The 11,054-nt window shown below is 46.3% G+C and overlaps 1 protein-coding gene across 2 annotated transcripts; it reads left to right on the top strand.

The window, feature by feature from the left end:
• Nucleotides 1-2,649: 2,649 nt before the first annotated feature.
• LOC122002297 (protein SAR DEFICIENT 1-like) lies at nucleotides 2,650-5,088 on the top strand. Of its 2 annotated transcripts, XM_042557425.1 has the most exons (8): nucleotides 2,656-2,958; nucleotides 3,053-3,128; nucleotides 3,220-3,272; nucleotides 3,357-3,859; nucleotides 3,938-4,098; nucleotides 4,176-4,370; nucleotides 4,442-4,535; nucleotides 4,623-5,088. In XM_042557425.1, the coding sequence occupies exons 1-8, from the start codon at nucleotides 2,867-2,869 to the stop codon at nucleotides 4,745-4,747; spliced, it is 1,299 nt and encodes a 432-aa protein (XP_042413359.1). In that variant the 5' UTR covers nucleotides 2,656-2,866; the 3' UTR covers nucleotides 4,748-5,088. The 2 variants fall into 2 exon arrangements, with proteins under 2 accessions (XP_042413358.1, XP_042413359.1); XM_042557424.1 differs by having other exon boundaries at nucleotides 2,650-2,958; nucleotides 3,220-3,859.
• Nucleotides 5,089-11,054: the final 5,966 nt, after the last annotated feature.

Below are 11,054 nucleotides of genomic sequence, written 5' to 3'. Positions count from 1 at the left end.
TTCAGGGAAGGTTGACAATTGACCGGAACTCGGTGTCGGTTGCTACGCGGGGACACGCAGAAAGCAGGCGCTACACTGGGTAATTTGACCTTCAGAAGTTGACCTGCGCGCCTATTGGTTATCAGGGAGATAGTCGAGGGGCCGCATTCTGGTTCCAGGCTCTGCATTAAGGTAATTTTTAGGTAGCAACGGCTGTGTAAAATAAATAAGGCTTGTATTTACTGTAGGAGATGGAGCGAGGCGAGCACGTGTCCCTTAAGGAAAAAAATTCATTGGCACGTGGATAGCACGAGATTGGTATTAAATAAATAATTTTTTTATTATTAATAGTCAAATATTAATATTTGCTCCCAAAATACATATGCTATTACAAGTATAATATATTTGTACCCTTTTTATTAGATTAATAATTTATTATAAATTAATTTATTGAATAAATAAAAAAATGATGTTTGAGATTGTTCAAGTTATGAAGAATTAGTCCCGCGAAGATTTATTTAACTTGTGAATGCATAATAATTCTTAATTGATAGTTAAAATGATTATTAAAATTAAAGAAATAAACTACTCGTTTATTTGACTTCATTTGGTTATTCTTATTCTAATAGCCCCAAATAAGGCCCAATTGTGGAGGTGGGCTTCGGCCAATTCCGTCCATGATATGATAATTTTATATGCACATACATTAAAATACATTATCTAAACATCTTATTGGTAAGCTCTTTTAAATTGAAAAGTATTATTTTTATTTTAAAATTATAAAAAAATAATAATATAAAATTTAGCTTATACATATTTCTCAATTCGCGGGTCAACTCAAACTCATCTCAGGTTGAACCATACGGGTCGAGGGCCTAGACGGATCGGCCCGCGACGGGTTTGGGTTAATAAAATTCTAACCCAACTCGTTTAATTTGTTTGACAGGACGGACTAACCCGACAGGTCCAATCCAAATTTACGACTCTAGTCATCATTGAACCTGACATTAGTGTCTTTAACCATGATTTACAAAGATAAATCAAGTAATATATTAAACTGTCTTCATTAGATAGAGGAATGCCATTATCTACTAATTGCTCTTTAGTAAAATGATTTGTCATTAGTGAAATGATTTGTCCTTCATATTTGTCTTCTGTATGTGCTTTCCAAGGCTGACCATTCTCTTTAAAAATATAGTGATTCATAGTGTGCATTTAGGCATTTAGTTCATTGGAACTATTCTACTCCCCGTTATAAATATTTTATGAGCTATTTTATTACTTTATTTTAAAAATAATATAAAAAATTAAAATCTGTTGGTGCTGTGCTAGTTATATATATATAAAAGATTACCATGTCTGATCCTTATACATCATCTCCAGTTCATAGCTACGTGTCTAGATAATGGAATGATTCAGTTGGATACTCCTAACTGCTCAACATGTGAATTAATAAAGAAGAAAGACAAGATGCCGAAATCAACCCATGGCAGGAGTATCAAGGTAAACTCCATATGAGCCCCGGACACGATGCAACGATGCCATCCCAATTAAAAGATGAATATGTTCATCCCAACACTTTCGTTAATCCATTTCAGAATTAACATGAAGAAGATAAATCAAAGGAGGCTGTTAGTCTTTGGAATAATGACTAGCACATAAAGGAAATATTTATCTCGACTTTGTCGAGATTCAAACCCTAGACTTCATGATGATAATATCTCATATATTAATCATTAGATCCATCCGAAAGGATATCCCAATTGATCATTCATGTACTTAGTATTTGAAACTCATTGTCATCGTATTCGAAAATTAAGGCATGTGGACTATTGGAGCTTGGATCACTTGTACTTCCGGATTTATTGGATGGATGAACAGGGAAAGATCTCACCACTGGATTAATAATCGGACCATAACACATGAATACTTAAGTAAACAAAAATACATAGGAATCAATTTATACATAATTTGAACTTTATATAACCGTCAAACACTTTTAACAACTATTAACCAACTGAAATCATATTTAATAAAGTGTTAGCCACAACACTTTTGTATATTGTGTTGACTAAGAAGTAAATTAGGTGAAAGAATATTCTAAAAAATAGACAAGCACTTTTAGTTATTTAACAAAGTTAATAACTGGGAAAAGGATGAATGGCATTGAAAACCAATACAATTTTCTTTATTTAGTTAATAAAAGATTAAAAAATTACATATTTAATAATCTAGAACAATTTTTAAAAAAAAAATTCTCCAAACGCGTAAAAAAAAAAGTCGTTTTTCTATTTTCTGGTCGGTGACCCAGATCCGCAAGCAAGGATCTCCCCAAGTCAGTCTTCTTTGCCTACGTGTCCACGCGCTGCCTCTCGACTTCACGCGGGAACCATGCGTCACCAACCGTGTCAGTTGAAGAATATCCACTTCGTCCCTCTCACACAGCCACTTCAACTGCTGCGCAATTTGCATTAAACAAAGACCTAGAGCTTTCCCAAGTCTTGAGGGAGTTTGACTTGAATCTTCAACGCCGAAACGGGGCACCTCCTCCTCTTCCTCGAGTTGCATAGAAATTGCCAGCACTGGCGAGACACGGAGCACGGATACTGGGGCCAATCGTTGATGATTAGGATTTCAAGAGGAGATGCAGTAGTTGGTGGTTGGAAAGCGGGCGGACGACAAAGCCCCACACATCGACCTCTGGTGGCCCTCACCTTCCAAGCTTTTTCCTCGCAGCTTCCCCATCGCGCTATTTAACCATCCTCGTTCTCGTTAGGGGGCTGCTCGCTCATTCTCCCTTAAATGCTCCGTGCTAGCTCCAGATTCTGAATCACGTACGGCTATACTCTGCTTCTCTTTTTCCTAGAACAGTCTGAAGACGGAGGGGATGGCAGCAAAGAGGCTTCGCCAGGACGCCGACCAAGATCCGGAATCTTCCTCTGACGGCAAGCGAGTCCGTCGGCTCCCTTCGTTTTCCACGTTCGTAGTCCTAACCACACTTCTCCTGCAGTCGATTGGCTTGTTTTCATGTTAATGGCTGTTTAATTAACATGTTCCTGCGGCGTGGTGACAGAGTGATCAGAGAGGCGATGATGGCTAAGTCTCTGCAGAACATTTTCTTCGCTTTGGAGCCATTGCTTCGCAAAGTGGTATGCTCGATGCCCGCCCCAATTTTAATAAGCTTTTTTGCTTATTAAGAAGATAAATTAATGGTCCATTATTTTTTCTGATGGGATTTAGGTGCAAGAAGAGGTGGAGAAAGGAGTTATCCATGGCCTGCGCTTGTTCCAAAGGTATAAGAATGTGCTAATCCTGTTTCTTCGTTTCTACGATCACCAAGATGCGAGCTTTTCCAACCTCGACAGTTTCCCTCTCAGGTCTAACTCGATGCACCTCGAAGCGGCGCCGGAGGCATCAAGCTTGAAGCTGGTATTCAAGACCCAACTCTCGCTGCCCATATTTACAGGCAGCAAAATAGAGTGCCTGGAGAACAACCCGCTGGAGCTCGCCATCGTCGACTCCGACACCGGACAGCCTCTGGCCTCGCCGCTGCCGTGGCCGGTCAGAGTGGAAGTGGTGGTGTTGGACGGAGACTTCCCGGGCGGGGATCAGTCGGAGTGGAGCAGCGCCGACTTCCAGAGGAATATCGTGAAGGAGAGGACGGGAAAGAGGCCACTGCTCACCGGGGAAGTTAATGTCACCATGAGAGACGTCTCGGCAGTCATCTCCGATCTTTCTTTCACCGACAACTCGAGCTGGATTCGCAGCAGGCAGTTCAGGATCGGCGCGAGAATCGTCGCCGCCGCCGGGAGCCAAAACGAGCAGAGGATTAAGGAAGCCATGACGGTGCCCTTCGTGGTGAAGGATCACAGAGGAGAATGTAACCACTAAATTCCCTAATTCCATACCAATCCAAATAAACTCCAAATCAATCAACTAATCACGATCTATCGAACAGTGTACAGGAAGCACTATCCACCAGCTCTTGGCGACGAAGTGTGGCGACTGGAAAGGATCGGAAAAGACGGAGCTTTCCACAGGAAACTCTCTGCTGCAAACATCCACACCGTTCAAGAGTTCTTGAAGCTGTTGATCGTCGAACCTCACTCACTCCGTGATGTATGGCTTATCAACTATCTACTCCATTGCTGGTTCCAAAAATTATGATCAATGAACTTATGGAAATTTTGCATCAGATTCTGGGAGTTGGGATGTCAGACAGGGTGTGGGAGGCCACAGTTGCCCATGCCAAGACCTGCCCTGTGGGAGGAAAGCTTTATCTGTACCAAGGATCACAGTGCAGCCTTTTGTTGAACTGTATATGTGAACCTGTGGGGATTGTCCATGGCCATACCACTCTAACATTGCAGGAACTGAGCCAGGGTCAAAGGGTAAGTACCACTAGAATTCTTCTCATAAACTCGAGAGTTACGACGATCACTGATGCTCTAATAACTTGCAGACCTACGTGCGTCATCTGGCTAAAGAGGCATATCAAAACTGGGACAGATTGGAAGAGGCCAATGATCAGTTTAACCAGAGGGTTCTTCCCCAATGTCAGTGAACCGAATTTGCTTGATTGAAAACAAACAGGTTGAAGTTTGAATCAAGGTTAACTAACATTGTACTTTGATCATTCACAGATGTCGAAATGCAGCAGAGTGGAGTGGAATCACTGGCCTGGTACTCAGTTGATCAGGGGATCGCAGTAGATTACCCATTTGAGGACTACGAAATCGTTGACTCTGCACTCAGTGGCTTCGGCTGAAACAAAACAAAGAAATCAAACAGGGGGCTCGGTTAAGATCGATGCTCCTGTTAATGTACATTATTCATGATCAAGATCATGTAATATGTTAAATTAGGTACCAATTAGTCGCCCTGGTTGCTTAGTCTATGAACTGCTAGAAGACTTAGCAAGGTGACAGGAGGCGCATGCGTGTGTATTCTTTTATTTCTAACCTGTTTCTGCACTCTTAGTGTACTGTAAAAAGGTTCAGGTAGATTGATGTGCTTTGTAAAGACTTGGGCACATGGTCTGTCTCCATCTACACCCTCATTTGTGTATCCGTGTTGATTATCTCGATAATGTTCTCTTTCTGTTTGATTCATGGTTTCGTATAAACTGTTGGATTATATTTCACAATCTAATTGGTGTAGATAATAGAGATGTTTTGAAATGAAATTATAGAAAATAATTTAGACTTTGATATATATATATAATTCTATCCGAGAGTCGAGTCGACGGATGCTGTAAAGATGGCGTTCATGTTGACTGGATGTAGACTAAAAATGACGTGGTCCTCCGACGAACTATGCCTGCAACCACAAGTCGTTAGTGTCGAACCGGGGAGGGATTCTCCGGTGATGACCCTCCGACGCTCAAGTCAGTCACCGACGGCAAACGAATGAAGTAGAGAAAATAAAAGAGCAGCAACGTAACTGTGGCTACAGTAGTCATGAACATACCTCCAATGAAGCTCTGGGGCCCCTTATATAGGGCCCTCGGGAGCGCGCGTGCACACTTGTCGAGGCGTGCACGCTTCTCAAAGCTTATCGTGAAAGGACGTATCAGTAAAGCGTCCTTGACACCCTACCTTAACAACTCGAGCATATCTCTGACAAGACAGCGAAATCTTCAATCGTACGATCCTCTGCCTGACCATGCCGCCGATCACGCCGTCTGCCAGTAGCGTGAGTTGCAGAAGGATTTCACCAGTTGCTCCTTTTGTTTATTACTGGCCGAGCGGGGGAGACACTCGACCAGTCTGTCGTCCGGCTGATATCGTGACAAGGCCGAGCAGGATGTCCGCTCGGCCCATGGCCTGCTATCTTGGCTCCGTCCTGTCGAGCGAGGGAGTCATGCTTGCTTAGTCGGGGATGTGTCTGTTGAACGACCGAGTGAGACGGTCGCTCGACCTCCGTTCCTCCATACTTGAGCCTTTTGAGCGTCCGAAGCCCGGTGTTTGGCCGAGCTGTCGTAGTGTCGGGTCGGGTATCCCCCACGCCGATCTGGCAGATGGGTCGCCCGATCGAACGGAGTCCCGGGGTGCTGACCACCTTGACCTTCTGCCAGGCGGGCCCCATCTTACCACCAGATCACGTGCCTCCTCCTCAAGTCTAGTCGAAGGAGGCTGCGAGTCCGACTGACTGGACAAGTAGTCTGGTGACCGATTGGCCGATCGACCCATGGGCTGGTTGCGTCTCGATCTCCTAGGTCGTTCGACACCCTGAGGACTTGGGCAATTTCTCTTTTGGCGTCTTCGGATGGACACGACTCGTGCAGTCAATGCTGATGTCACCCGAATCTCCTCGGAATTCATGCAAATCACCCCCATTAAGGTCGAGCACGCGCCCACGCTTAATAATGGCACCCATTAAATGTTGCCCTGTGGGAGGGCGCCACGTGTCGTCGCCCGCATTCGCCGCATGCCCGAGGTGACAACTGCAGATGTGACGTTTGGCGGTTTGAATTCAACGGCTGGATGTGCGCTCTGATTCTCATGCCCTAGATCGGACGGCTCCGGTCGACAGATCGGACGGCTCCGGTCGGCCGAGCCAATCTTTATAAAGCCACCGCTTCTTCCTCTGTGCCCACTTCGCTGCCTTCTTCCCCAATTGCTGTCGGCAGTTTTGCTCGTCCCGTGCTCCGGCGATTCTGTTCGTTTAGTGCTCCAGCGATCCTTGCTGTCTTCTTTGTAAGCTTTTCGATCATTTACAATCTCCCCGCTTCTTTGCAGCTTTTCGTAGTCTTTCCCTTTTCCCATGTTTGTTTGGTTTTTCCCGATCATCTTCTCCGTCGAACCACCTGTTCTTACTTTCCAGCAATGGCGAGCTCTTCTCAGTCATCCGATCCTGTGCTCGAACCATGATATACCACTATGGAGACCAAGTTCGACGCGGGCGACGCTGCGAACCTCATAAATGCCTTCGACCTTCCCGCTGACCATGAAGGAGTACAGTCGGAGGAAATGACTTCAACTGTTTCAGGAGCAGCTGGAGATGGAGTGCCTCCCCGCTCGGAAGCTTGCACGACCGAAGTGGCGGAGCGGGAGGGCGTGCCCGTTCGACGTCTCTTACGAAGATTAAGCGTCACCTCATCACCCGAAGACCATGAGCCCTCAGTATGGACGGCAGGTGACACTTCTGGGACCGGGCGCGGGTCAGCCGCCCCTTCTACACTGGGCGTTCATTTAGCGGTCCCCTCACCCACAGTTGGGGTCTCCCCCAGTGTACCTTCCTGTGAGTCGATCGGGGTCAAGCCGAGCCTTTCCATCTCCTTTGCCGCAGCTACTTCGATCTCAGCTTGCTTGACCTTCATGATACTAGCTGCTAGGGAGTGCATCATGGTGTCGGTTGCAAAAGAAATAAAGAATCAGTTAGATTCAAGAGGAAAAGGTCGAGAAATCTCTTACCTAAGCTACTCGGGAGCTTCGTTCGGGTCGAACTCAGCCCGAAGATGTACATAACGCCCTCCGACAGCAGCTTGTGGATGTTGAACTTCAGGCCGGCTAGCATGTTAGCTGCATGGAGGTATTCTGGCCGGGTCTTGTACTTCTTCATATCTGGTTGAGGTGGGAGCTCGACCTGCCATTTGGTCCAGAAGCTTGACCGTTCGGAGAATCGCAGGTAGAAAAAAATAATCTTTCCAGTGTTTGTTTGAAGTGTACATTTTGTCAAAAAAAGACCAGGTCGATACGAGACTGGAAGAGGTAGGTGCCCAGTTCGGACTGCTTAGGATAATAGAAGAAGTGGAAGGCCTGAGAAGTTAAAGGGATACTGTGCACCTTAAACAAGACCACTACGTCGCACATGAGGCGAAAGGAATTGGAGGCGAGTTGCGCTAAGGGGACCCGGAAATAGTTGCAAACTTCCGTGATGAAGGGATGGATGGGGAATCGAAGACCGACCGCAAATTAGTCTCGAAAAAAACACAGTGTCGGTCGACGGGTTATGGGGCCGGTCGGGCGATGAGGCCAGAACGATTTCATAGTTAGCGGGAAGGTCGAAGGCATTTATGAGGTTCGCAGCGTCGCCCGCGTCGAACCTGATCTCCATAGTGGTATACCAAGGTCCGATCATAGGATCAGACGACTGAGAAGAGCTCGCCATTGCCGGAAAGTAAGAACAGGTGGTTCGACGGAGAAGATGATCGGAAAAAACCAAGCAAACACGGGAAAAGGGAAAGACTACGAAAAGCTGCAAAGAAGCGGGGAGATTGTAAAGGATCGAAAAGTTTACAAAGAAGACAGCGAGGATCGCTGGAGCACTAAACGAACAGAATCGTCGGAGCACGGGACGAGCATAACCGTCAACAGCAATTGGGGAAGAAGGCAGCGAAGTGGGCGCAGAGGAAGAAGTGACGACTTTATAAAGATTGGCTCGGTCGACCGGAGCCGTCCGATCTAGGGCACGGGAATCGAAGCGCACATACAGCCGTTGAATTCAAACCGCTAAACGTCACATCTGCAACTGTCACCTCAGACGTGCGGCGGCTGCAGTGACGACACATGGCGCCCTTCCATAGGGCAACATTTAATGGACACCATTATTAAGTGTGGGCGCGTGCTCGGCCTTAATGGGGGTGACGTCAGCATTGACCGCATGGGTCGCGTCCATCTGAAGATGCCAAAAGAGAAATTGCCCAAGTCCTCAGGGTGCCAAACGACCTAGGAGATCGAGACACAGCCAACCCATGGGCCGATCGGGCAACCGGTCACCAGACTACTTGTTCAGTCAGTCGGACTTGCAACCTCCATCGACTAGACTTGAGGAGCAAACACGTGATCCGGTGGTAAGGTGGGGCCCGCCCGACAGAAGGTCAAGATGGTCAGCACCTCGGGAATTCGTTCGATCAGGCGACCCATCTACCAGATCGGCGCGGGGGATACCCAACCCGACGCTACGACAGCTCGGCCAGACACCGGGCTTCCGATGCTCAAAAGACTCAAGTATGGAGGAACGGAGGTTGAGCGGCCGCCCCGTTTGACCGTTCAGCAGACACGTCCCCGACAAAGGAGGCATGGCTCCCTCGCTCGACAGGACGGAGCCAAGATAGCAGGCCATAGGCCGAGCGGACATCCTTCTCAGCCTTGTCACGATATCAGCCGGACGACAGATTGGCTGAGCGTCTCCCTCGCTCGGCCCAGTAATGGACAAAAGGAGCAGCTGGTGAAATCCTTCTGGGAACTCACGTTACTGGCAGACTGCGTGATCGACGGCATGGTTAGGCAGAGGATCGTACTGTAGAAACTTCCACTGTTTTGTCAGAGATATGCTCGGGTTGTTAAGGTAGGGTGTCAGGGATGTTTTACTAACACGTCCTTTCACGGTAAGCTTTGAGAAGCATGCACGCTTCGACAAGTGTACATGCGCGCTCCCGAAGGCCCTATATAAGGGGCTCCAGAGCTTCATCGAAGGTATGTTCATGACTACTGTAGCCACAGTTACGCTGCTGCTCTTTTCTCTTCTCTACTTCATTCGCTTGCCGTCGATGACTGACTTGAGAATCGGAGGGCAATCGCCGGGGAACCCCTCCCCGGATCGGCACCAACGACTTATGGTTGCAGGCATAGCTCGTTGGAGGCCCACGTCATCTTCAGTCTATATCCAGTCAACGTGAGCGCCATCTCCCCAGCGTCCGTCGACTCGACTCTCGGACAGGATCAATATATATGAAAAATATGATTTAAATTGATAATCTCAAGCTGTCGAGTTTGTTTTAGGTTGATCTGCAAGATTGTTCAAGCAGTGCTCTGAGTAGGAAAACTACTACCCGAGCCCTGAGTGCAACAAGGTTGAAGTGGTCGAGATGCTGACTAAGCTTCCAACTAGACTTCCAGAGTCCAAATGGGGTGTCGCTAGCCAATGCTCCCAAGTATCACAAGGTCTGAGCATCTTGAGTGGTTCTTGAGTCCGAGTGGGAAGTCGAGTGTTGTTCAAGTGGGTTGTCGTGCGTTGTGTCGAGATACCTAGTGCTCGAGTTGCTGAGCAGGGAAGTCGAGTGTCCGAGCTACCGAGTGCTAAGTAGGGAAGCCAAGCATGTCCGAATTGTCGAGTGCTCGAGTTGTTGTGTCGCCCGGCTACCAAGTTGGCCAAGTGGGTTGCCCAATCAGAAAGAGAGAAATTGAGGGCGGTGAGTGGCACAATTTTTTTTAAAATAGATTCGTCTTTTTTGATGGTGCTTTGAGGTTACGATGGCATATGTTTTACAGGATACAATAACAAATCACGATTACCAAGAAACACAAGTCGGTCATGACAAACTGAGTTTATATCTAAATACTATCATAAATAGAACGGTCGAGCGGAGCACATAACAACAAGAAGGAAGTGAGGGGGTAATAAAATTTCATTGTTTTTCCATTTACTCTTCTACTCAAGATCACAACTTCCTTATATATATGAGCATCAACACTTGGCCGAGCAAGTAGTAAAAAATTGATTTATTTACTTAGATAAATTTTACTCCAATTGATGCGACATTCAAGGTACAAGCATACTCGCATACAAATTATGTATTAGCCCACCCTTAGCCTGTAAATGCGGGTGTAAGAAAGATTTCGTTTTGACATATCTTCGCAACTTTTTAATAATTATGATTCAATATAAATCAACTTTTAAACCATTCACCTCCCAATATAAAATTAAACTCTCCTAATTATAAGAGTCCCTTCCTGTAAGCCTTAATTATCCAGTAGCTGGGAAGCGACCAGAAACCACCAACTCAATCCAGACCTTCTCCAGCAGCTTCCGTCACATCCTCTAGAGGAGTTTGGAGAGTTCACCAATTGCATCCTATAAATGAGTCGCGATCAACTTCCTGACCCATGAGTCCTCTCATCTACTTCATACCAATCGAGTCATGTCGATCGTGAGGCGTAGCGACATTTTCGACCCGTTCTCTCTTAGCGTGTTCTACCCTGGTACGACAAATAAAATACGGTCCCTGAAGGGGATCAACATCAAGAAAGTTGATCTCTATGACAATTAAAATTATGATACGGTGACTAGACTGTTGGTTGGTCCTAGGAAGATCGTACCGGTTCCACTGTACAAAAATTTTGTACAAGTGT

This window comes from Zingiber officinale, chromosome 7A (assembly GCF_018446385.1).
Source record: "Zingiber officinale cultivar Zhangliang chromosome 7A, Zo_v1.1, whole genome shotgun sequence".
In the NCBI taxonomy this organism is placed as follows: domain Eukaryota; kingdom Viridiplantae; phylum Streptophyta; class Magnoliopsida; order Zingiberales; family Zingiberaceae; genus Zingiber; species Zingiber officinale.
This window is presented reverse-complemented; position numbering and strand designations above follow the sequence as displayed.

Excerpts from the sequence above, each read along its gene's own strand:
- LOC122002297 (XM_042557424.1), top strand. The coding sequence starts at position 2,867 with ATGGCAGCAAAGAGGCTTCGCCAGGACGCCGACCAAGATCCGGAATCT. Across the intron at positions 3,129-3,219 it reads AGCCATTGCTTCGCAAAGTG|GTGCAAGAAGAGGTGGAGAA; the intron begins GTATGCTCGATG and ends GATGGGATTTAG. Across the intron at positions 4,099-4,175 it reads AACCTCACTCACTCCGTGAT|ATTCTGGGAGTTGGGATGTC; the intron begins GTATGGCTTATC and ends ATTTTGCATCAG.